The sequence below is a fragment of the Lepidochelys olivacea genome, assembly GCF_965140295.1.
Source record: "Lepidochelys olivacea isolate rLepOli2 genome assembly, chromosome: 10".
Lineage (NCBI taxonomy): Eukaryota > Metazoa > Chordata > Testudines > Cheloniidae > Lepidochelys > Lepidochelys olivacea.
Window position 1 is genome coordinate 81,112,465 of NC_140420.1, and position 26,487 is coordinate 81,138,951.

At 40.3% G+C, this 26,487-nt stretch overlaps 1 protein-coding gene across 2 annotated transcripts in view; it reads left to right on the forward strand.

Moving 5' to 3' along the window:
* Positions 1–26,487, forward strand: part of MAP2K5 (mitogen-activated protein kinase kinase 5) — a 212,626-nt gene that overhangs the window by 158,287 nt on the left and 27,852 nt on the right. The window contains exons 20-21 of one of the 2 annotated variants that reach the window (XM_084641235.1): positions 15,139–15,200; positions 17,849–17,894. The exons of the other annotated variant lie outside the window; for it this stretch is intronic. Coding sequence (XP_084497361.1) covers positions 15,139–15,200; positions 17,849–17,894 — 108 coding nt within the window. The remainder of the gene's footprint in view (positions 1–15,138; positions 15,201–17,848; positions 17,895–26,487) is intronic. 2 annotated transcript variants of the gene reach the window in all.

Sequence of the window (26,487 nt, forward strand, 5' to 3'; positions counted from 1 at the left end):
ATAGGGGGGCTGTGATGTTCCTTGAATCACAGAAGCAATCGCTTCTTTCAAGGTCATGTCCTGTACATTTTGTCTCATTTTTAGGTTGCTGTTTTTAGATGTAATACATGATGCTGATTAGGAAGCTTTGACAAAAACATCAAGACTTTTTTTTGAAAGCTTGCGGAGTTTCAATGATGTTCTATCAGACTGTGGTGGTGGAACAGTTTTGTCACTTCGAACTGCACTATCCTAGTCATTCTAACCTACTGTTTATATTGTGCTCACTTAGCTTGATTTAAGCACTAAAGTCTGATGCCCAAGGCACTTGGTTTTTACCCCAATGTTCCTTTAACTACAGATGCTACCTCTGTTAACTGTTGGACGTTTCTTTTATACTGCAGTCACTTGCAGCATATTTGGTAATACTTTTGTCAGGAAGCTACTTATTTAAATAAGATACGGATTTCAGTGGGTAGAATTGACCCAAAATTTCAGAATGTGCTTGGGTGTAAAGTTTAGGTGATTCTCCCAGCATTGACAAGTATATGTTGCAGGATCAACATGCTTTATTGGAGGGTGAGGACATGCTTACATGTATGAGCACATCATTGGGAGGTCATTCGTCTAGCACTGATCTGGTTCTTTGAGCTTTTCAGATTTCCTAGCACCTGCATTAATTATTACTATTTAGGTCGGACTTACAGGCCCTGATTAGGAGCCCCACTGTGCTAAGTGCTTGGAGCAAAAAAGTCTGTGTCCCAAAGAAGTTGCAACATATTCCCATACTTATGCCTGGGATGTCACCTGTAGATGACTTGCCTTTAGTGATTTGGTAGCATAGCAATCCCTGAATCTAAGATCAGCTCTGTGAAAAGGAGCTTATTTAAAAAAAACAAAACAAAAAAGTCTCAAGGAACTACATGATATGTTGACAGCTTCTTGCAGCTGTCACATTTTTTTATCTAAGATCAGAGTTGTTGCTATCTCACCTTACGATCACTTTGGCCAGGAGTCTTGGTGTGGTCCGTAAACATCACTGGGCATTGAGAAATAGTCACTGAGGTGGTCTAGTATTTCTTGTTTTAACTTATTTTATGTTCCATAATATGCAACTGAACCATCATTCTCCTACGCCAGTGGTTAAGCATGTGGGAATATTAGGATTTTAGATTTCCATATGCAACTCGATTTTAAGTTTTAAAAGTGCAACTGACTTTGTTTGTATCAGGCTCAGTTGCTAAATGGAGGTTGCATGTCAAGAACACTTCCAGCCTGTGGGAAATAGTTCAGTGAATTGGATCTGTAGTGTTTGCTTGGCAGGTTTGTATTGTTAGAGGGTCATTTAATAAGATATATAGGGTTTAGATTAGTGGTTGCATCACTTGGAGGTGCTGACTCTTACCAGGAGAGTATCTTGGTGGGCATTTATTGTAAGGGTTATTGTGTTCTAGGTCATGTGTAGTATTGTCCTTAACAGATGATGTATTTCTCTTCTCTTTGTGCTTTGTTAGACATTCTAGACTCCTCCACCCCGTATACTCTTGTTAATATACCCATTTTTAATCTTGTTTGTTTTATTCTTAACTTGCTTTATTTCCCCTCCTCCTATTCCCTCTCCCTCAGCTCTTTGCCCATGTTGGGGAACAATAATGGGACCCACTTACTGTGCTAATGTGTATGACTCTTTCCACATCAGGACCTCATGAGAGATCGTCTGTTTATTATCTGGCATTGTACAGCTGCTGCTGTTTTCAGTAAGTTCTTGCTAACATGGGTATTAGCGATTAGAAATGTTTAGTGTTGTAAGACTGATTATCTTGGGCCAAATGCTCCCCTCTGTGGTAGAGTATATAGAGGGGAAATAGGGGCTGAGAGGTCCTAAAACACACAGGACGGGGGAGCAGAGCTCTGCACCTCCCCTCCAGCCTGCAGTTGCTCTGCACATGTTTCCTCAGGAACCCGTAGATATTGAGGCAGAATTCCCCACCTAGCTTAATGAGGATCATAACAGCTAGAGGTGATGATCTGTAGCTTCTCTCTCCCCCGGAACCGGTCGTGCACAGCAGTGGACCACTCGCAGCACACGCTCCTGAATGAGTCACACTACCATGGGTATGGCAGGGAAACAGCAGAGAGCAACAGGCTTTCCATATGGGTGCCTTAGGACCTGTGAGGATAGGACCCGATTTCCACAGGAATTCTCAGACTCCAAAGAGCTGGTAGGCCGTATTTCCTCGCCACTGAGGAGAGAATGATAATGAGTCACAAGTTTTAACTCCTGGAATCTTTTTCTTGACTCTCTAACTGTGACCCTTCTAGGTGGAACAGGGTAATCTGGGTCTTTTTTCCCTATAAATATGACTATCACAGAGTTGTTTAAAGAAACTTTCCTTAAGGTGGGTGTCCAGTGGCAGTGCAATGCCCAACCGTCTTGCCTAGGGTGGTCAAAGCGCATGACCTTGGAGCTTCTGTTCAGTGACCTTGAACCTAGTGTGGGATGAAACTGCAGTCTGACATCTCTATGTGACTCAGTCACGTAGATGGGCTCCTGAGGGAGTCATAAACCTGGTATCCCAAGTTGGCTCCAGGCTTGTCTACTGGGGAGAAGAGCTGGCTGGCATTGCTGCTGGCTGGTGGGGCTGATGTCATTCAGGGATCAGGATATTTTTTCAAAAGCCTTTGAGTAGACCAGTAGTTCTTCCTGACAGAGATGTTTTTGTTTGTAATTCCCTCCACTATATAAGGCCCACATACAGCAAAGCAATTTCAGCAAGTGCTTGAGTCCATCTTTATTTATCAAAGCACTTAAGCAATGGAACTTAAGCATGTGTTTTCACTTTAAGCACATGCTTAAGTGCTTTGCAGAATAGAGGCCTACATGCTTTTGATAGTGCCGTGTTTTACTATGACTGTAACATATTTTATAAGCTGCAGATGGATAGAGTTGAGGCTTGATGGGATTATACAGATAGGTTAGAAACAGTCATGGTGATGTCTCATGTTGTGGTCGATGAAAAGAGTATTACAGTTTTTGAAACGTATCCAGGGAAAACAGAAAACTTATCGTGGTCTATTTTTAATGCAAGGTACAATGCTAAGAGATCTGGTTATCTCCTTTCAAAGTGCAATATGTTGAAATAAATGCAGTTTGATCATTTTTAACTATGGTAACACAGAATTAGCATTAAGATCTTGACTCTTTCTAAAAGTCATTTGTTCTGTTGGCAATCATTATTCCTCTAAAACTATTATTATCCATTCCACCAAAACAGAAAGTAATCCAAAAGTTAATGTTCTGTTCATTTATAATTATGGTTAATTCATATGATGTATTGATGAGCAAACTTGTTAAGAGGTCGTTCTTGTGTTACATAGGTATTCTGGATTGTTAACAAACACTATATGTATGGTGACACCTGACATAAGAAAAACCCTTATTTAAAAATATTTGTGGTTGTCATGAAAATGTAATCTTTGATGCTGTTCATTTTTTAACCCATGGTGAAAAATTCAGGATCATGGCTAATTCTGGAAAAGTTGTTGTAAAGTTGACTTTTTAACTGAAAATTTTTTTAATCTAGCAAGAATGAGTTATAAGACTCCTTAACTATAGCAGATCAAGAGAAGTGTTTTTTCTGTTTCTTTCCATGAATTAGTATTGACATTTTCCTGCAGAAATTCCACATGTTTAGTAAGTGATTTGAGAGGTAGTTGTAAACTGTTCTGTCAGTTCTTTGTAATGTCTTTATTATTAATAGATGTGGTCAGGAATTTTTCACCTTTTTTTTTTTCTGGTCACAAAATGTCAATTCAAAACTGAAACTTGTTGTGCAAATATATCAGTTTCAACAAAACACTCTTCAGGAAGGTTTCTAAGGACCCAGGAGTGTGGGGAAGAAAGAGACACGTGTGCACACATGCACAGACCCACCCACCCCAGAATAACCAGGATCCGAGTGGTTAGCGTACTCATTTGAGATGTGCGAGAGCCAGGTTCAGTTCCTACTCTGAATCAGATCGATGTAGCAGATGCAGGTTCAAATCCCTACTCTACCTGATTTGGAGCAGGGTCTTGAACCTGGATCTCCCACATCTCAAGTGAGAGAGGCCTAGCCAGTTGGCTAGAGAGGCAGTCTCTCTCTGGCCCAGTCAATATTTAACTATTTATACAAAGTGGAACAGCTCCAATAAACGAAATTGAGAGAGACAAACTCTCAGAAAGAAAACAAATTTGGAAACGTTGAGATATTTTATGAAACAGAGTTCTTGTTTTCTAGCTAGCCCAAATTATTAATGAATTATCATTATTAGTTGGTGCAGCTTATTGAGGAGTATTGTATGAATGGGACACTTATCTGATAGGGCCATGAAATGGGACACTTATATGATTTGGCCTTGTTGTTGCAGTTATCAGTAGGACATACTAATTTAAGCAACAGTCCTTGTCATAGCATCTTCTCCCTTCCATGATGGAACTTATGCTTGATGGTCCAAAAGTGAGGATACAATAGCGTTAACATCAGTTCATCCAACGGCACAGCCACTAATATAGGCAGACTGGTGCCATTTGAGTGCTGTGTATCATTTGATATTCTAGCAATCAACTTTGTTCATCTGCAACTCTCAGAAATGTTGAATGGGAACGCTGAGCAGTGTGGGTTAATCCCTCCTGGGAAGGATACACATCAGTTGCTGTGAATGCAGCCTTTCCAGCAGCATACCAACATGAATGAGCATGGAGTTCTACTGAAAATAGACGCTCAGTGCCCAGCCTGAGAGGTGTCCTGGTTGTGGCCCTCTGTTCCACAATTGTGCAGCCACAGAATTTAATGTACAGTCCACCCCGGCCACAAAATCACTCTTCTGAATCTCTGGTTACGTTTTTTCAAAAAATCATTCCTACTCATCGTGGTGGTGAATATAACTTGGAGACACAGATAGCATGAGTGTAAATCAGTGCGGCGTTGCCTGCGGATGTCTGAAGCAGTAGTTCTTGGAGGTGTATTCTGCCCCAATTCATCTCAATAGGTTGACTCTTAAACGTAAAGATTACAATTTAAAAGCTACAGTTTTAGCTATTTCACTGCTTTCAATACCAGACTGCCTCCCAAATTCCACAGATGTCAAAATCCCAGCTGTTCTCTGCCCAGCTGCCAAAACCTCCAGCATCGCTCCTAACAACTTTTGTGATGTGGCTGTGCATTGGCTGTATAGGAGTGTGTAGCACATTGAAAACTGTGGACAGCGTAAAATAAATTGAATGAGAATGAGTATGAAAATAAATAACACAAGGGCCACTGCACTGATTGTAATTATGCATTTTCATATTTAATTTATTAAAAACCTTCAGTTTAATATTTAAATGAGACTGCCTTGAATTTCCAGTCTACTACCCAGTGTGCTGTGGGGTACAGAATTTAGGTTCAGTTGGTCATAGAGTACACGGGGCCGAAGTCATAGTGCATTCTTGTGTCCTCCTTGTTTGATCAAAACAAGCAATGGCATTGTTCTTAAGCTTCAAACCTATAGCTACACTCTTCTGTGTTGTGCAGCACACCTTGAATTCTACATGAGACTTCATTGTCTAGTTATTTCCTCAAACATATTCGAAATGAAATAGTTTAAAAACGTTAGCGCTTACGATGCTCCAGCCAGCCAGCCAAATGAATTTGAGGAAAACATACAGATGTTTTTGGATCCATATGGCAAATCCCAGGAGGCTAAACCTGACAGCTCTTGGCTTTTCAGCATGTCAGCTTTAGGGGTGTCTGTTATATGTCCAGAGATGAATAGACGGATGAAACTTGTGCTATGGACCACATCCAGTAGGCAATCCCCTGTCTTAAACAACTGCTTTGAATTATCCCCAAGCTCTCCAGGGCTATTTGGTTTGGCTTTTATTTAGTTAAAGTATCTCTACTAGGAAACCAATTGTTGCTGGTCCCATGGGTGGTTGCTTAAACCGGATTTCATTGTACTGTACCATTTGTGGTAGCAAGCGCTGTAGTTAAGCTTTCAGAGTAGCAGCCGTGTTAGTCTGTATTTGCAAAAAGAAAAGGAGTACTTGTGGCACCTTAGAGACTAACCAATTTATTTGAGCATAAGCTTTCGTGAGCTACAGCATCCGATGAAGTGAGCTGTAGCTCACGAAAGCTTATGCTCAAATAAATTGGTTAGTCTCTAAGGTGCCACAAGTACTCCTTTTCTTTTTTTGTAGTAAAGCTTGAGTTCCAGCGTCTAACCCCTTCTTTTTCAATAGCCTTCTCCAAGCGATTCTTTTTTGGCTGAAAGTTTCCATAGCTGGTCTCAACACAAAGGTGATTTTGTTTGTTTTTAAAAAATTCAGCTGTTCTGAGTTACGGTCAGGGCAGGAGGGAAGCAAATTATTTTTTCTTTCTTCTAATCAGTTTTTTTGTGTTTGCATAATGTAGAACCAGTGACATTCGAAACTTCGGACTTGCGATATTGTTTTGAAAGAGACTATTCACAGGAGCACGGACTGCTTTTGTGAGTAAGGGATTGCAGCATTGTGATCACTGCACGTTTTGCAGCTATTAGGACTTTTAAAACAGTCCGGTTTGACGAAAATAGTTTTATTAGTTTTAGTCATGAAAGCTTAAATTTGGAAGTTTACATGTGAGAGCTTTTCTATTATTTTTGGAGAAATGTTCTCTTCTGTTTTTTAAATCTCTTTGTTAACTCACCCCACCTCCGCAGAGAAGCTAAGCTTCACAGGACTGCAGTTTGGATCAGCTTCAAGGAGTTTACAAGCTCCACAAACTGAAGAGCTCTGGGTATCTTCTTTTTTTTCATTCATAATGCTGAGAAATTTAAAAGCAAAAATGAGCATTAATGCAATGTTAGTGTTCAGACATCGCGCATTCAAATGTCGTCAAATTCCAAAATGTAAGGCTTCCTCTGCAAAATTAACTTGCCCGTAAAGCACATACTCCATGTTGTAGTTGCTTTTCCTGGTCAAATGCAACCTTTCATTTATTGCTGTGGCATATCTGTAAAAATATACAGTACGTGCAACATGACCAAATTAATGTTACAAGAGAAACGTTAACCTTTCGAGAGCTTAATTTCTCAAACTTAATGTTGCACCAATGCTCATTTTTGGATTCTTCAATCTACATTATATAGTATAGAATAACAGCTTGCATAGGATCAATATTCAGCACAGCTTGACTTTTCCTTTATGAATCTTTTTATAGAATGTTTCTATCTATGTTGCCATCAGAATATAATATACAGATTTTGCATAGATTTCTATATTTTAATCCTGAAAACTTTTATGTTATGTTTCTGAAGAGAGAAGAAAGTCAAGTATCAGAATATATGTATATAAATTATGACATATGTATGCATGATATATACATATACAAAATCCATAAATAATATGGTTCATCGTAATTTATGTCCTAGACCAATTGTACTTTTATTGAGACAGAAACTGTGACCTTACCAGTGTATGAGATTCAAAGACTTCTATAGGAACAAGGTAAAACCACAGGTAGGAATTGCTGAATAATTACCTTTAGACCAACCTGAGCAAGAACCTTCCCAAGAGGGTGAGCTCATTTAATGGTTCCTAAAACTCAATCTTGTGGATGTCAATGGTCATGCTTGATTATTTGCAGCAGTGTTTTATGAAAAAGCAATAAAAATGCATTGGGAGTATACAGAGGAAAAAGGCAACAATAAATGGTTTTAGTTTTTCAAGTGAAGTCCCTTTGGTGTGAACAGGAAGAGGCTGTGTTTCATGCTGCTGTGCCTTAGCTATTTGAAAGGGGCGTGCGTATACGTGTATCTACCTAAAACATTGCTCTGCTCTGGTAGCTTATGATCGACAAGAGACCAGCAATGAGAGGAAAAAATTCTTAAGTTTGTTTTTAGAGAGAAAGCAATTACAGTTACGGTTAAAAGATTAACCTGTTTTCCAGCTACCTATACACTTAACTGCAAGGGATTAAAAAAACCTTCAGAGAGCCATATTAACAAATACAAAGCTTGGCAAAAGGTAGAAAATGACATAATATACATTGTAGGTAATTCCTAAGGTTAGTTACTCTGTTCATCTTTCTTGCCTGTGCCAAATTCTGGAAAACATTTTACAGTAGCAAATGCCTCAGGAGAAAAATGACTGAGTACTTGAAATATCCAGAGTGTGATTATATGTGAGATTATATATATTTATGCACACAAGTATCTATTTATGTATATAATTCCCCCACCCTACTCCTGCAAGAACTTGTAGACAAAGCTATCCTGGTGAACAGCTAGTTCTCGCTTGATTTGCAGTGTTGAGGGTAGTCTCAGTGTTTTGGTGGATAAAACAATGGCCTTTCAACCTTGTTTCTAGTCCAGCTGGAGAGCCTGAAATAAATGAGTTTACTGCTGACACTCCAGTCCCAGCAGACAGAATTTCACACCAAAACGCCCCCACATATAATTTGTCACAATTGGCACCTACCACTAAGAAAAGAGCAAGGACTGACCCAGTGTACAAATGTAGTCATCTTTCACCTTCCAGCTCAGGTTGGCAGTAAAATCCGGGCAGTCTAGAAATGCTATAAGTCTGGCTATCTGAATCTCCTCCAGCCTCTGTTGTATTCTGCAAACCTTGTTACTCTAAAGGATTCACGTGTAGTCAGATTTCTGGAGGAATCTTAAAACAAATTTAGTAAGAAGTCTGTAGCATATTTTTAGGAATACAGCTGAACGTGGTCAATATTTCAGTCCATTGGTCACATTTAAGTAGTTTTCAAACTACAGTGCATTTATTACACGTAGTTGCACAGGGTTTTTTTCTGGTTAGTGTAAAATGTAGCACTTCTGAAAATCAGACTAAGTACTTACCCACAGCTGTCTTTCTCATAATTAAATGTTGGCTACTGTGTAAAAATAAATATGTTCTTTGAAAGCTCACTTGAAAGTTACTAAGTAGTAAAAGAGAAGCAGGACACAGTAGCAGTGCCTAAAAATTCTATAACCCTGTTCAGGTTGGTCTGGTATCCCAAAACTCTGCTCACAGGAGTGATTTATTAAGCACTGTAGATGTGCCCCATTAACATACAAGAGTCTCTGTCCAGAGGAGACTGCAATCTCAGAGCCAGGGTATATTGGGAAAACTCCAAGAAGGGATCAAGTATCAGAAGGGTAGCTGTGTTAGTCTGGATCTGTAAAAGCGGCAGAGAGTCCTGTGGCACCTTATAGACTAACAGACATATTGGAGCATAAGCTTTCGTGGGTGAATGCCCACTTCGTTGGATGCATCCAAGAAGGCAGTAACTTGGATTTGGTTTGTTCTCTTACGTTAGCTCTCCTCTCGTGGCCATAGAGCCAGAGGGCCATGTCATCTCCTTCCGCACAAACACATGCACAGAGGAAAAACTTACATAAAATAGCAGTAGCTCTGGAGCTGTGCAAAATGTCACAGAGAGGAAGGGTTAGTAGCTGAGCAAAGCCTCCAAATAGCATAGAGCCAGTGGACTTGCTACAAATCTGGCCTCTGCCTTTCAGGTAGCAGGGAACTTGGGCTTGTCTCTGCACTGCTCTACAGTTGGCCTCCTTCCTGGAGCCATCTTGGTAGCCACGCTGCCATAGCTGGTCTATGGCACATCCCTGAAGGTGAGTAGAGGTTGTAGGTTGGAAGTTGGTTTTGAGTGTCATTAACTTGAGAATGTTTCCAAGAAGAGCATGCCGCCTAGAGCAGCAGCTCCCTGAATTTGTTCCTTTCCAGGTGACCATGCCCACCCCAAAACACACACACACACACACACACACACACACACACAAAATCATGGATCCAAGGTAGTGGCCTCAGCAGAGGAAGGAGATAAGCATGCCAAATACATTTTTGCTCCCCTCTTTCTTTAGCTTTTGGGGCTGGTTTGTATGACTAAGGCCTGATCCTCAGTGGTGGTTCTGTACCTGCTGAAGTTCTGGTTGCTCAGTGCTTCTCAGACCAGAAGAAATGGGAGAGGCTCTAGGTTTGTGTAGTGAATGAGGATAAAACCCAGACCTGGTAACTTATATGCACAGATTGGAAAGGAGCATTTGAATTCTGAAGACTGTGTTCATTCCTCCAAAGCCAGTCCCTCTCTCTTTAAAGAAGAGGGATTCAAAAGAGATTCTCTAAGTGTAAATATTCCCAGGTCTTCATTTAGATAATGCAACTTACCTAAATGCCATGAAAGTCGATAAGCTCTATAGCAGAGAGTTGTCACTTTATAAATTAAATATCAGGAGCAGTGTTTGAAGTTTAAAGCCCTCCCACCTCAGCTCAGATTTTCTGCTGCTGTGCTTTTTTCTTTATGCCTGAGCACCTTGCTGACAAGTGCTAATAACGATGCCAACAGAGGGTCCAGTTGGAGTTACCACACATTAAACATTCTGAACTTGTCCTTTTGCTCATAGATTGTGCATAATTAATAATTAAACGGTTTCAGTTGTAATGGGTTGACCTTCCTGAACTGTTCATTATTCACAAGGCAAAGGCATCACTCAAACTTTTTTTTTTCCCTCCTGCTGCCCTTCTCTGTACTCACTGTACATGCACATTTCAGTTGTTTTTGAGAATCAGGCTGACCAAGCACTTCAAAAGCTGCCGAGACTTAAACATTGTCCTTTTCTGTGTTAGGTCTTGCTTACATAAATGTTGTTTTGATACTTGGGCTAGTAGGGTGTTTTGGAAACAAGATGCAGAGGAGAAAATGGCTTGTAAAGTTCTAAAGCTGATTGGCATCGGTCTCCCAGCAGTGTATTTATGGCTCTAGTGTTAAGGTTGTATCAACCTTCCCATTAATAAGCCGTTCTATTTAGAAGTTAGTAATTTAGAAATAGAAGTACAGAAGAACCCCTGGACTGAAGCCCTGACATATTGAACAAAGAGTGCCAAATTTTACTGGAAAAAAAAAAGAGAGTCCATTTTGTTATTTTTTGGAGTTTAAAAAGTATGTACCTCTTCCCCATCCTCTGCAAAATTTTACACTGCATTCTTTTGGCCTTGTATAGAATAAGACTCTGTTCTTTGGTAGAATGAAATAAAGTTGGCCATTAGATCTCATGTGGGCAATTCACTAATATTACTCCACATGTGTGACAATATTTTCTTATGCAGAATGTGCAAAAAAAAGTTAGCATGAAGACTTGATGGGGATTTCTGAGGCTTTGTTTTATTTTATCGTATTTTCATCCCCTTGAGAGTCCACCGGTGCTCCAGTCTAGTGAACTTCAGGACACAACGTAAAATGTATTTATTTTGCTTAGATTTTGTTTGGCTTTTTGTTTCATATGTAACAACATAGTGGTTGCTCAAATTTCAGCAGGTAACAACAGCAGCATTTTACATATTGGGAGTAGTTTCATGTACAGAGTATTTTTAAATTTGTAACTAAGCACATACAACAAACTCATTCTCTAAATAAAAATATTAATGTTGATATTAGTGCATGGGATGGAAATGATAATCTAATGTATGTGTTCCATCTCCAGCTACTATGATTTCAAAAATTCTGTGTATGTGAGCAAGCTCAGTGGCCAATTTTTAACGTTTTACTATGGAAGAAGGTAGGTTGATTGTCTGCTCTTTCAGCTCTTTCCAATGGAGGCTAAGATGTGCTTCCTCTTGCATGCTTGTAGATTTCAGCAGGTATTTTCAGAAGTGAAATGAAGGTATTAATTTGATGCAATTAGCTGTCTTTGGTGCAATTATGTGCAGGTTAACAGAATAGAATATCATGTCTTAAATTCAATTCATTCTCCATGCATAGGTACCACTTTGGCTTGTTTGGTTTCCCAGGGAAGATAAAATGACAGCTTTAATCAAGTTGGCTGGTTGGCAATTCATTAAACTATTGTATATCACAGTTTGTAATGAGGCCTTAGCTTGTAGTAAGTTTTATGTGGGAATCTGTATTGAATCCTATAGCAGAATTTTAATATTCTTAATAAACCTCGTCTCAAAAAAGTGATCTCTGACTTGCCTAAAGTAATAATTTCCAAATGTCACTTCCTGTTTGGCCCCATTGCAAACTGGACGACTCACCATCTTTCTTCCCTGGACTCCAGGTTGTTGAGTTTTCAATACTTATGGCATACATTTTCAGAATAGTTCACAGAACATCACTACTACTTCACTTTACCAGTATGGTTTAAGTTACAGTATGTACTTGGAATATTATTCTTTCATAGTGAAATTTGCTGGCCGTCTGCCTAGGGGTGGGCATCGCTTAGTGACTTCAGTTAGGGCCTGCTCTCGCATGCTGTGGAGGCAGAGCGTTGCTCATATAATAGCAAGATAAAAAGTGATGAGCTGGACAGAAGTCAGTGTTGATAGGTGTGCTGCCATGTGGTTGCCAGGGTGTCTGCGCCCATTAGCAGAAATGAGCCTTAAGGACTGCATCTGAAGCCCATGGAACTCAATGGAAAGACTAGAGCTAAGCACCCAGTTTACATGCTGAGAATCATGTAGGTTATCCTCCACCTACTGCCCCCACTTCTTTTTATTCTAAACTTCTGAGAGTAGAGTATCACCTGGAAACTGCTGTGATTGATGTCCTCGCAGCCTCGCTTATAAGTGCCTAAGATAGAAGGGAGCCGGCGTGCAGTGAGTTAGAAATTTCCACTCATGGTGGATGGCTGTGCTTTGCCTTTGACCTCGCTCGCACCCAGGTGAAGCCTCCTTTCTCGCTTGGCTGGAGCACAGCAGCCTTGGGCTACTTGCTGTGCTCTGTACAGGGAGTTTCAGGACAAAGGTATTAATGATGTCGTGTTACTGAGTACCTTGCAGTTTTTTAGTGTGGTGTTTCTTATAGTTCTGTTGATTCCTGACCCAGGGAACTCAGGAACTCTAGTTCCAGTGAAGTAGAGGGAGGGTCTCCAATTGCTTCATACAATTCAGTGGATGTTCACTCCACTTTCCATAATGTAGTTTCACTCTGGTATAGGCAGGGCTTTGGAGCTGTGTTCCGGCTCCGCTCCAGCTCCAGGCAAAAACCTGCAGCTCCACTGCTCCGGAGCTGCTCCGCGGGCTCCGCTCCAGAGCCCTGGGTATAGGCAGATCCTGTGGTGCTGCCCTCTTTGTGATTGCAGAAATTATCACCTACCAAATAGGTGTTAAGTGCTGCCTGCCCTCCTCCTCCACTCTGGCATAAATTGATCCACATTTGCAGTTCTCAGAAGATGAGCATTTTAGATCCTCCTCACTTGTGCCCCTGGTGGGATTGGCAGTGCTCTCTTCTGATGAAGGGGTGGTCCCTGCGCAGAACTAGCTCCCCAGAGTGCTCTGCAGAGGTAGCTCCAGCTTCCAGTTTTCAAAGAGTTGTGTGAAATGTATCCAGTGAGCATTTTGTGTGTTATGTGGATTTGTTCTGTTTTAATCCCCACATCCCACTTGGGAGCGGGGACAGTTACCATTTCTAAACTCAGACCTGAGTATAGGTAGGACAGCAGAAAACCATGGAAATATGTACACCAGCCTGTCTCCATTCAGCACAGCCCTGAATTTTTCATCTTACATATGATTAACTTCTGCATGTGATTCTCTGAACTAGGGAAAGTTTAAAGGCTCTGTGTTTCCTTATGTTTCTTCTACTCTCCAGTGAAACCCTTCCTATACTGATGTCTTTTTTTAATTTTAGAAATACTAACCTTTCCCTCCTCTTGGACAAATTCAACAAGAACAAAGGTGCATGTCAAACATTCTATACATTTAATAGAACTCTTTGAAAATTGTAGAGCGATGCTGGCTTCTCCTTTTACTCTTCGTTTACTTTTGATTTAATTGTATTTTCCAGCAGTTTCCAATTGTTCGAATTGGAAATGAAACCTTAATAAGAGTTCTGGTTAATTTTCTGTCTTGTAATTACCTATCTCATTTTTCTGATAATTGGTCACAGCAATTATATGTATATTTACTAATCACATAGGAGGCTCTGCAGTTGTATCTATCTGCCACCATTGATAATGACACACACATTTCAGAGGTGCTTTTATCATCTTCTTTTTTCCACTACATCAAAGCTATTTCCTCGCATTCTCAATAATGAATACATGCATGCATTTGACACAGTTGTGTGCTAGAGAAATTGTTTGGCTCCCACCAAATGCTGCACGCTCTGAGTTTCTTGCCTGCAGCGCTGGAAGGTTGTATGTAATGATATATTGCTCATCCAAATGGCCAAAGCACTCCAAAGCACAGTGAGATTAAAATAAGTCATTCCTTTGTTAATTTAAATAGGTGCATGTATCATACTTTGCAGGGTACTTTGTGTAGGGATGTCAGGAAGGAAAAAAGCTGCCGAAAGGTATTTTTAATAGCAAATGAGAATAGATGAGAATGGAGTCATTTGCAGCTGCCTGTTTTATGTGGCTCTCTTGTTCCAACTGTAGGTCTAATGAGATGACACTGTTCAAGTACTCTGCAGTGTAATTTCATTACATCCTGAGCTGTTACACTATAAACACAGTGGAGTTCTCTGTCGTTCTTGGAAAAACTCCTAAATTCGTAAAGCCCTCCTTTGCAAATGGTAATGTTGTTTGCTCTCTGTGTAATTTTTTGCTTGTGCTCTTAATTTATTTGCTTTCATAAATACTTCGTAGTTAATTTAGCTAGGCTGGCAAATCTTCCATTATAATTTCTTTTATCTCTTGTAACAATTTTTCTTTTAAATCTAGCAAGAACTATGCATAGTAGGACAGCTCTGAAATGAATAAGTGTAAATAAACATGAGTGTAAATAAAAAGTGAATTCAGTGAAAGAAACAAAGGTCAACACAAGAATAATTTCACAGCTCTTTGTTAATTACAAGACCATTTGTGTGTTACTTAAATAATCATTAATTTCTCATTTACACTTTCCCTACCTTCCTTTCTACCCTGTGGCTATCATTGTCCTTTTTTCACCTCTCCTCGGTGTCTTTCCACATGTTTCTACCCGTTGTGTAGTACTCATTACTTTAAATTCAGTGTTTTATAACACATGTTCAGAAGAATTTGTACCTTTTTCTCTATTTCTCTGTGTGAGATGGGGTATTGTTTCATACTGCGTTTTTAATGTTTTATTGCTTCCCTTTTTAAAAATTGTCCTCACTTCTGACTCTTTCTTCCTTCCCTTCTCCCTCCCTCCCCCAAATATCAAACCAATCCCAGGAATCGCCAGTCCTTCCGGTTGGGGAGTTCTCTGAGCCATTTGTACACTTCATCACTCAATGGTAAGCTCAGTTTGCAAACATGCCATGCCCTCAATGTAAATGATACATGCCATTAACTCTGCAGCTCCATGAGACCTTATGGCTTCCCCTGCATCCTTTCTGAGGCGAGAGGGACTCGGGGGCCTTGGGCAGATGAGGCAGCAAAGCTGAGCAAACTGTTTAAATTATGTAAACGTTATTTACATGAAGGGTCGTCAAAGTACTTAAGAGGGTTTTTCCTGTTTTAATAAACGGCGATGAATCTGGGTGCATTCTTGTGCACAGAGACTAGTTTAAGAATTCAATTGGGAGGGTTGGGGGAAAGAGAGAATCATATTTATAACTTCATTATTCAGAGCTGCTGGTATTATTACTCATAAAACTGCCTCAATGTTTAGAAAGGTAAACAATGTCCTTGATTAATTCATTGGCTTTCCAGTAAGTAATTTTTATTCTGAGTCATGTTTTAAAGTGCACCATAGGGCGTATGTTTTTTCTTCCAAACTGAATAGTTCAGTGGAAGGCACTTAAATTTCAGAGAGAGGGGAGAAAATATTGTTGAAAGAATAAATTTCCTATGCAACAAAAGGTTAAAGCTCTAAGTACAATTCATTGTAACAAAGATGAGAGAGGAAATGCTTATTGGGTTTTTTTAATGTCTCATTTAAAAAGGAAGCAGCCATTTAAGTAATAAAATGAAGGCAGAATAACTGACATTGAACTTTGTATAAATGTGATGTTTTTGACTAAGATGTTTCCATTTATTACAATGCACTGCCTGGGCCAGCTGGTGTAAATTGGCAGGCCAATGGAGTCAGTGTAATCAATGGAGCTGTGCCAGTTTATGCCAGCTGAGAATCTGGCCCTGCAGCAGTGTTTAGGAGAGGAGTGATTTAGGGAAGCTTTCCCAGTGAAGCCAATGAGGTTAAAGGCACTGAGCCCCACCGAGGATCAGGCCCATAGCTGTCTGCGATGTGGTAGATTGTGCTTTAAGACATTTCAAGTTCTCTAGCACATATTAGGGCCAGTGAGCCAAAAACTATGCAAATAAAATGAATATTCAGATATTTTAATATATTATGTATGAAACCATTCCAAGAAACTCTCTCTCTCAAGATTCCCATCGTGTGTGGCAAATGGTATTGAAAATGAAGAATATACAGTATGATTTATCAGTTAATTAAAATAATAAATACGCAGTTTGTGTTTATATACTACAGGCCTCCTTTTCGATGGCTAAAACTTACAGCAGGCCCCAATGTTCAGTGATTTTACAGCATAACTAACTGATGTGCAGGAGACTGCACCTTCTTATCCCTTCCAAAAAAATTAATTAGATGTTGCATAAAAAATGTTATTGAGAAAGAAGGAGGGTTAACCTGTGTTAAAATTTCCACAGATGTCAAGAAACGTGAATGATGGTGGATAATAGCCTGGTTTTCCCAAGAGATACAGCTACTTTGGAATATCAGATTAGGACTGTTACCCACCCACTATTCAGACAGCTTGCATTACTTGCTAATCTGTGCATTATTTGAGGTACATGTGGTTATAAGAAAGGCAAATTGTCCTTTGAATCATTAATAGTACTATGGCCCCTATTTACTACAAGAATATTTATCTTTTTTTAGATATAGTTTAATATTAACCTGCACAGTATGCAGCTTACTTTAGCACGAGGCATTATTGTCCAAAAAAATTACTTTGTATACCATGTTAGCAATTGACTCCGATAAGTATTAGGCACATCAAGTGAAGAGCACATCAGACTTTGACTTTATGCCAGTTACACCATAAACTCTGGCTGTTTGGACGTAATCCAATTAGTCAGTAGGCAGCTCCTGATGGTCACCTCAGTGCCATGTTATAGTGCTCCTTCAAGCAGCTAAACTCCGTCTACAAAAGCTAATTGCACCTGTTGCACACAAAACTAGGACTATTTGGATGAGAAACATGATCTTATAAACCGCTTAATGCTCCGTAATGAACTGTCAGCCTGCAGAGCAGTGGAAATAAGTGTGAAAAAATTAAGAGAGACACTCCAGGGCACTGCGTGCTACCCTATAGCTGTTTAGTGTTAAAAATTAAACTCTCCACCTGTGTGTATTCTACGTCTGTCCAGCTATATCATAATGTCAAAATAAGAAAAAATTTACCATGGTTTCTCAGTTGATTTGTTTATACTGATCACTATCTTTAAAGGAATCCCCAGTAACAAGGATCCCCAAATTAATTTAGAAAATAAGTGGTTCTAGACATGGTAAGAGAACATTCTTTGGAAGTTTGTGGTAGATCTGACCACCTTCTAAAAGTGATAAAAGTGACCCATCGCATTTCAGGCTTGAAATGCTCAGACACACACAGCAAGACAAGTAGAAAATCCGTCATATTCTACAGAATCTTCTCATCAGCAGTTGAATACATAACAGTTTTATTAAGGATGCAGCAACACTGTATGGAATCAAAAGCTGAAAAAAGAAGAGAGAAATTGATCAACATTTTGGGCACTATTAGGAGCCATGTCTTCAGTTTGTACTTGATAAAGTTAAGAAGTACATTGAAATTCTAGGCGATCTGCCTGTGTTAAAGGAAGAAGTCTTCAGTATTTAAGCATGTGAAATAAATGAATAGTTGTTTATATATAACCATTTCACTTTTATGATACATAGCATGAGAAAGCAACCAAAGGAAAGGCCAGCACCTGAAGACTTAATGGTAAGTGGAACTCCGTAATGTATCTTGAAGTATATATGTTTTTCTCACCAATACTTGCAAAGTTAAATATAAACTTTGTTTCTACGTTGTGCAGCAAAAATACATTTGCAAAGCGCACACAGAAACCAAGAGTGAAATCCTGGCTCCACTGAAGTCAATCGGAGTTTTGCCACTCTCTTGTGTGGGGCCAGGATTTCACCCCAAGGTTACCAAGTTTACTGCATTTGGGGGGTGGAATCTTGGCTCCATTGACATCAGTGGCAAAACTCCCATGGAATCAGGAATTCACCTGATCTTTTCTTGGGACTTTCATGCAGGTATCAATTTCAGTCAAACCGTTTTGAAACTAAATGCAAAGATCTTTCAGTTTGCCTGTTCAGGGATTACAATTTAATGTCAGTCATTCTTTGTCATCATTTACCACTCAGAACCTTTCAAAACCTGAAGATTGAAAACAGAGGATATGTTCAATGTATTATACTGTTAAGGAAATCCTTCAAGGAAGTTCCTGTTGTCACTGTTTTCGTTTATATTCTAGAATGAAATTAGATTGGCTGTAGAGGATCAAGTGCATACGTATCTTTCCTCAGAAAGGCTTCCAGTGTCTTGTTCTCGGCTCAGAGGCAGTTTTCTTTGCTTGTAAATGGCATTTTTTAGTCAAGCAGTAATAGAAGGAGAGCTGTTCCCAAACAATTCCCAAGTGGTCATTTGTTTAATGCAGAATGTTGATTTGACAATGCACAAGCTGTTAGAATAATGGTAGTATCTAGCATTAGTAAACAATAATTATAGTCCACTCCTACTAATGTTTCACACACCATTCCCTGTCTTTAAAGTGATATTATGTTGCTTATCACTGCCAGATGTACTTTGCAGTTTTATATAAATGATGATGTTTTTTCATTCTTTGCATTGCATACTTAAGGATAACTTTAAGCGACAGTAACAAGATAACGAAATATACGTGTAACTTACCTCCTTTCTTACTTACATGCTGTGAACTGGGGGCATTGCAGCTGTTCTCCAGTTAGAGACTTACCTCTAAAATTACCCTTTGAGGCAGATATCTCAGAATTCAGACTTGTCTCAGTGTAGGCCCTGCTCAACAAAGCATTTAACTGTGTACCTAATTTTTAACCATATTAACTTCAATGGATCTACTCACGTGCTTAAGTTAGGCGCACCCTTGCTCAATTAGGGCCTTAAAGTTCACCAAAAACCCCTCCACTTTGCATCAGTGTGTGTTTGTTACCAAGGATTTACACAGCCTTATTTTGTCTTTTTTTTTATTAACTTTTGATGGTTGGAAAATTCTTGCAGTTAGTCACATCTGAGAAAACTTGGAACAGGTTCTAGAAATGGAGACACATTTACCTTGTGCATTATTATGCTATGGCTGGATAGCTTAGCTATTAAAACAACGGAATAGGGGTTCATAAAACCTATATCTGTTTGTAAATGCATGTTTCAATGATGCAGTAAGGTCTGCCACTTATAAATAAAACATCTGCAGATCTCGCGTACACCCATAAGTATATATGTATGTATTTGTAAGCAATAACACCACTCCAGGGTGTAGTCATAAAAATGAGGCCAAAGGGTGAGTGCCTATCGTACTGGGGAAGTGCATATATATATCTCTACAACTACATGCCCTGGAGTATGTTGTTCCTCTTTTAAAATGGTATTTTTAAAATAATTTTAGAAGAGTAGCTATTGGGGAAAATAACTTACTATTTTAAACAAAAAATATTTTAGTACTCAACATTTCCCCCTCGTAGTGCTTTCTGTTTAATTAGAAATGGACATACAGCTGTTAAATACACTACACACAGAGCTGGCCTGATGGTTAAATGAAAGAGCAGCACACACTCCCCCCCCCCCCCCACACACACACACGGAAAATGGAATTTGTGACTCAGCTTGCTTCCCCACTCTTAGCCTGACAGGGCTGAGAGCCGCCCCATGCTGTTCTGCAGCAAACTCTGACTCCAGCTCAGGGACCGCTCTCCAGAGCAAGTCACAGCCAGCCTTTGGGCTGAAAGACAGTCTAGCGCAGTGCAAAGTTTTGGAGGGCTGTTGATGGGAAAAGAGAAGTAGGAAAGATGTAGGGGTACAGAGGAGAGAGAGTGAGATGGGGGAAAATAACATAAGATTTAGAGATTAAGGACCACATCCTTCTTGCCCTACACAAGAGAATAATCCCATTAAGATTAAGGAAGTGAAGTCATTAGGACTGTTTGATAGAATAAAGTGAGTAGCATTTGACCCCAAATCTTCAGATTGCCTTCAGTATAATGGCTCTTTCCACTGGTCCTGAAGTATACAAACTCCCCACATAACTGTGAAGTATCTTGGGTTGGGTTGGTGAGAAGGTAGCTTTGTGAGAAAGGCATCAGTTTTCAGGGGGGTTTTTAAGGTTTCACCAAAAAAAAATCACATCTCTCTGGGACAGAGTAACATGCTGCAGCCTATTGGTGTAGACAAAAAGGGTATGTCTATACTGCAGATGAAGTTGTGATTGCTGCGTGGGTAGGCTACCTACCTTTAATCTAGCTACGTGCTAGCTAGCTAGCACTAGCAGACCCTAGCACAGGTCTGCAATCAAAATATGTTCCCAGGATCCCCACTGGGATTGTACTGGGGTGGCTAGCCCACACTGCCATGTCCTCACTGCCGTACCAGCTAAATTAAAGCTAGCATGGGTATAACTACCCAGGCTATAATCACACCTTCATTTATGGTGTAGATGTATCCAAAGAGTGTTGGGTTCAAATGGTAGGTCAGCTGATCATGTGAATCCTGTAGTACAGTGATTCCCAAACTTGGGACGCCCCTTGTTCAAGGAAAGCCCCTGGCGGGCTGGGCCAGTTTGTTTACCTGCCGCTTCCGCAGGTTTGGCCAATCGCGGCTCCCACTGGCTGCAGTTCGCTGTGCCCGGCCAATGGGGGCTGCGGGAAGCGGCGGCCAGTACGTCCCTCGGCCCACGCCGCTTCCCGCAGCCCCCATTGGCCGAATGCATCCCTGAAGGCATCCGATGAAGTGAGCTGTAGCTCACGAAAGCTTATGCTCAAATAAATTTGTTCGTCTCTAAGGTTCACTAGTACTCCTTTTCTTTTAGCTACCAACTGATTGCATCAACAAAGCCCAGCTGGTGCCTGTAATGATTTATGGGGGCAAACCAAAAACTGCTTCTGAAAATCAAGCTCATGGTGATAAGTAATTCTGGATGTTGTGATCATAAGGTTTTATACATGTGGCTGGGAACTGCTGGTCCTGAGTCAGATTGCTTCTTTAAACCATAATCCATGTGCAAAGAAATTCTCCAAGGCAGAGCCTCTGCCAGTCCAAAGTGGTGCACTAGAGGGTTCCCTCTATGCACAACTGAATATATAGCAGTGACTCTCGAAAGTTCTCAAGTAATGCACGGACCACGGGCACCAAAACGGAGGGGGCCATGGCCCCGTTGCTTTTCACCAGCCGTATGGATGAGTGATGAGGGGAGGGGGCGGAGAGGAGTGGGAGGGGGTGGGGTCTCAGGAAAGGGGACAGTGCAAGGGCCACAGTTCAGGCTCCAGGCCACCCCCTTTTAGGGACCTTCCATCGCCCTGGCATGGATATCCCAAAAGAAGCCATATAATTCCATTTAATGGCATCTACCAAACACAACTGGAAGAAATTTTGCATGATCTCTCTGCTTTTTCCTCAATTTTTCTCCTATTAGGGGCACTGAGACCTTTTTTTTTTTTTTTTTTTTGTAATTGTCTTTTCTGCCTTGTTTTGCATGGTCCATCCTCAAAATCAGGTTGACTAGTTATTATTGCATGTGGGAACCCATGTCACCATAGCAACCAGAGATCCTGCCAGTTGGGGGTGCTGTATGGCTGCCCCATCATGTTTCTTATCAGCCAGAGGAATCAAGAGTGTCCTATAATATACTATCTATCTATCTAAGTACATAAATAGACTTCATCACTGTAGTATCAAACACTGTAAACTAGGGCTCCCCAGCTCCAGCATGCTTTTAACTCCTTGATGCTGACAGAAGAAGACTGAGAAAAGAACCACCATCACAAAGATATCATGCCAAGCAATAATGCCTTACTGGATAAATCTACACTGCAGTTAAACACCACTGCTCTCCCATGTCAGCTGACTCAGACCCGCAGACATTTGGCTGGCCCCTGGGACCCTCCCACCTTTATATACCATGTATGCAATCTTTTACCAATGCAACCTTCAAATTTTGGATCTTTTCTTGAACACAATGTTCTGTTTTCTTTCTCTTTATACTACCATTGTTCTCCTCTTAGGACTGCAGATTGTTGGATGTTCTCCATTGGAGAATGGCACTTTTTTTCCTACCTGTAAATTGGCCATCTCCTAAGAATGTACCAACAGGCTGAAGACTCCATTCCCTTTCCTGCTTTCTTGTTCTGTGTGCATTGTGATTTACAGAGCGGATGCACTTAAGCTTTGGGAGTTTGGAAAGCTATGTGGTTAACATAGCTCCTCTTGAGATGTCTTGGTGCCAATCAAGAACTTACCAGAGCAGCTGCTTCACCTTCTGTTGTGGGCCAACCCAGTCCAATAGTCTAGAACTCCAGATGGGTGGCTTAATTCTGGCAGTTCAGTGGGTGCTTTCCTAGGAGAAGATGAGTTTAGCACTAGAACAAAATTGTTCTGTCATAACTGTACTTAATAATCATGGTTCATAAAGCTACTGTTAATTCAGTTATGACTTTAAAGTGAACCCTTTTTATATGAAACCTCAATCCTAAAGTTCTGACAATATATGCTCATTAAATATCCCGTGACGGTTTTCACTAGAGTTGAAGAGGTGTTGGTTCCTGATAGCCTCTCCAAATTCCCATTATTCTGCCTCCCTGAATTCCCATTGTAGGGTCTGTTGCTAATCTTCACTTCCTCACCTAAATTGTAGTGGTGGTTTGCACTGTTAATACAGTTTTTGTGTTACACCACAGTGGTGGGGTAAGTGATACACAGAGTATGGGTGAAATTTTGACCCAGTTAACATCAATGGGGCCAGGATTTCAACCTACAAAAATGTTTTGAGGTGAAATGTACTCACCAGGATGAAAGAAGTAACATGTAATCGTCCATAGCACCAAGCAAAATATGAGCTGATATTTTGTACTATATACACATTAGTTGTGCTGGATGTCAGCATTTTGCAGCCAATTTCATATAATTAAAGTCTGGATGCAAAATGAGATCCTCTTCTGATCCCTAAATTGTTAAATGCATTTCAAAAGCCAACTAACAATATCTGGTATACCAGATCCAACCCGGTGTAACTCCATTGAAGTCAGTGGAGTTACACCGAGGATGGATTTGACCTATCTTGTCAGGTTGCTGGAGCACTTTATTTTTCAGATTTCTTGGAAAACGTCAAGCCAAAGTAGAGGCTGCATGAAATTCCTATACAAAGTCAAACTCTTCAGTACCACGTATGCTCTTGTATAAGCAAACACTGAATTTCCCTCACAAACAACTAACGTAAATTAATGCCCTATGGTTAGGGCCCTACCAAATTCACAGCTACGAAAAATGCGTCTCAGGCTGTGAAATCTGGTCTCCCCATGTGAAATCTGGTCTTCTGTGTGCTTTTACCCTATACTATACAGATTTCACAGGGGAGACCAATGTTTCTCAAATTGGGGTCCTGACCCAAAAGAGAGCTGCAGGGGGGGGTCACAAGGTTATTTTTGTGGGGTTGCAGCATTGCCACCCTTGATTCTGCGCTGCCTTCAGAGCTGGTGGCCGGAGAGCGGTGGCTGTTGGCCGGGTGCCCAGCTCGGAAGGCAGCGCCCCCCCATAGCAGCACAGAAGTAAGGATGGCAATACCAGACCAATGCCACCCTCACTTTTGCACTACTGCCTTCAGAGCTGGGTGGCCGGAGTGTGGCGGCTGCTGACTGAGGGCCCAGCTCTGCAGGCAGCAGCGCAGAAGTAAGTGTGGCAATACCAAACCACGCCATCCTTCCTTCCTTCTGCGCTGCTGCTGGCATCAGTTCTGCCTTCAGAGCTGGGCTCCCGGCCAGCAGCGGCCGCTCTCCAGCTGCCCAGCTCGGAAAGCATCACCACCGCCACCCCCAGCAGCGCAGCAGTAAGGGTAGCTGCACCGCAACCCCCCCTACAGTAACCATGCACCCCCCCCCAACAACTCCTTTTTGTGTCAGGACCCCTACAATTACAACACCCTGAAATTTCAGATTTAAGTAGCTGAAATCATGAAATGTATGATTTTTAAAGTCCTGTGACTGTGAAATTGACCAAAATGGACTGTGAATTTGGTAGGTCTCTACCTATGGTTAAGCTCAGTCAGTGTGCCTTTTCTTTGGCCCACCCACCAAAAAAAACCCCCACTTTTTTGCCTTGAAGTTATGGCATCAGTTTCTCAGTTTATACAGGAACATATGCAGTGATTTAATTATTTTAAAGTATTTCAAATTAACCAACTTCTCATGGAGGAAAAAAAAAGTCATTTTAGTGAGCTATGAGAAAAGTCTTCCTTCCTAGGAGAAGAATGATCTTCATAATTCACCAGTGGAGACTCTCAGCGGTATTCTTACTGTGGCTGTTCTTTTATCGCTAACATGCTCTTTCTTTGAGTGTTGTGTGAGTCCATATACAGATACAGACATGGAGTCAGATTAAATAAAACACAATATGCTGCTTCAACATAGCAGAAGTCTGCACAAGATATTGGAATACCCTAACAAACAATTATTCTGTGCAAGGGAGAAAAAGAGAGCCTAGTTTTAATAAAATGGTGGATTTGCTTGCTTTTTTTCATTTAAAAAATAAATCTATCCAGGGCTTCAAGGCTGACTCTGCCTGGAATGGGTACATGTTTATCTAATAAGATAGTCGGATGAGGTTATGCAGGTACAGTTTGAACCGCACACATGTACTGTACATGCGGGTATGTATTCACTCACTGATTTAGCTCAGGATGCTGTCTGTGCATTTACGGTATTTTTCAGAAGCTTTCCATTTCTAAGCTCTATTTAATGGAATCTATGCATAGTAAGTAATCAGGTCAGAGAGAAGCAGCATCCCCTGTTTGAGATCAATCGCTGGCTAATACTTTATCTAGGCCACTTTATTATCTCATGCTGATTCCATTCCCATTCTCCTCCTCCTTTGTAGCATGCACTTCAGCTGTGGTAAAAGTACGTGTCGCATACATATTAAAAACATATACCCATTCTATCTGTATGTAAATGTGTGAGACACAGCTGGATATTGCAAGAGTTTGATTTACTAATAGTTATTATCTGTTCTAGCTGCTCAGTGGCCAAGAGAGTTTCAGAAAACAAGCTAGCGCAGAAATTGTCTTTACGATATTCCCTATTCTGCCTTAGTGATTGTTTAAAACCCTTCTCTTCTTTGGGTGTAAGGGTGGCCTTGTGTTTTGCAGATTCCATGCACTTTTCAGAGCGTGTAAGCAGAACTGTAGAATTTCCTTGTCGGGTTTACAACTAACGCACGATGGAATTATGCTATGCCTCCTGTGATTATTTTTTAATGTAAGTGATTTTACTGAATAGAATGGGATTTGAGACACCAAAAGCCATGTAGGTAGCAGTTGTTTCTTTGCATTTTACTTTGGGTGCATAAAAGGGCACATCCATGGTGATGGAGTTCAGATTTCTCAAAGAAGGGTCTGGTAGATAGGTGCAGAGCTTTTGGCCAGGAGCCGATCAGCCGTTGCAGCAAAATCAATTTAAACTTTTACATTGAATTAACTTTACATAAATATGTTAATTTTTGTTTTGGTCTTTTAGTTAAAATTCTCACTTGTAGCTTTTTTAAAAAAAACAGTCCAAGCAATATATATTTTAGGATCATTTTTGTTTTGTTTGTTTATTTTTGCTGCTACTTTATTGCTTAGTAGGGATTAATCATAAATTATATAGTTTGTATAAAGAAAAATATTAACTACTGAAAATCATGTTTTTCCTATCACAGTCTTAAGTTTAACAAACAGTCCCTCAATCACAATTTCAGGGTAATAACCAGAACCGGCTCTCTGGTCTCCTTAGGTGCAGTTAATAATTTTCAGATTGATAATTTGTTTCTATATTTTATTAAGTTTTCTTAAGGTCATCGAAATGTGAACTCCCTGGAACAGATGCTGCTTTGCTTATATTTCCCCAAATATAGTAGATTGAAAATATAAGTATATACAGCATGGACCATATAAAATAGTAATAATAATAAACATATTATTCTGAACTTGGTTTCTGCTCACTGAATTTGCCTATTGCATGTGACATACAGTGAAGATTTTAACTGCACCTTAAAAATTGAGGGAGGAAATAATATAATCGTATATGGCTTTCCTGTTAAAACATCTCTGAGTAAAAGCCAAAACAGGAACCAATTGTGTGTATTTATAAACAGGAATCCACCAGCAAGTAATTTTACTTGAGCTCTTTAATTGCACAGAAATACAACAATGGAAGCATTGACTGAACGCTTGAGACAGTTGTAATTTTTTTTTATGACATTAACACTTGTGAAAGAACAGAGGGCTGTCTAACCTTGGGAAACAAGCTTTGTT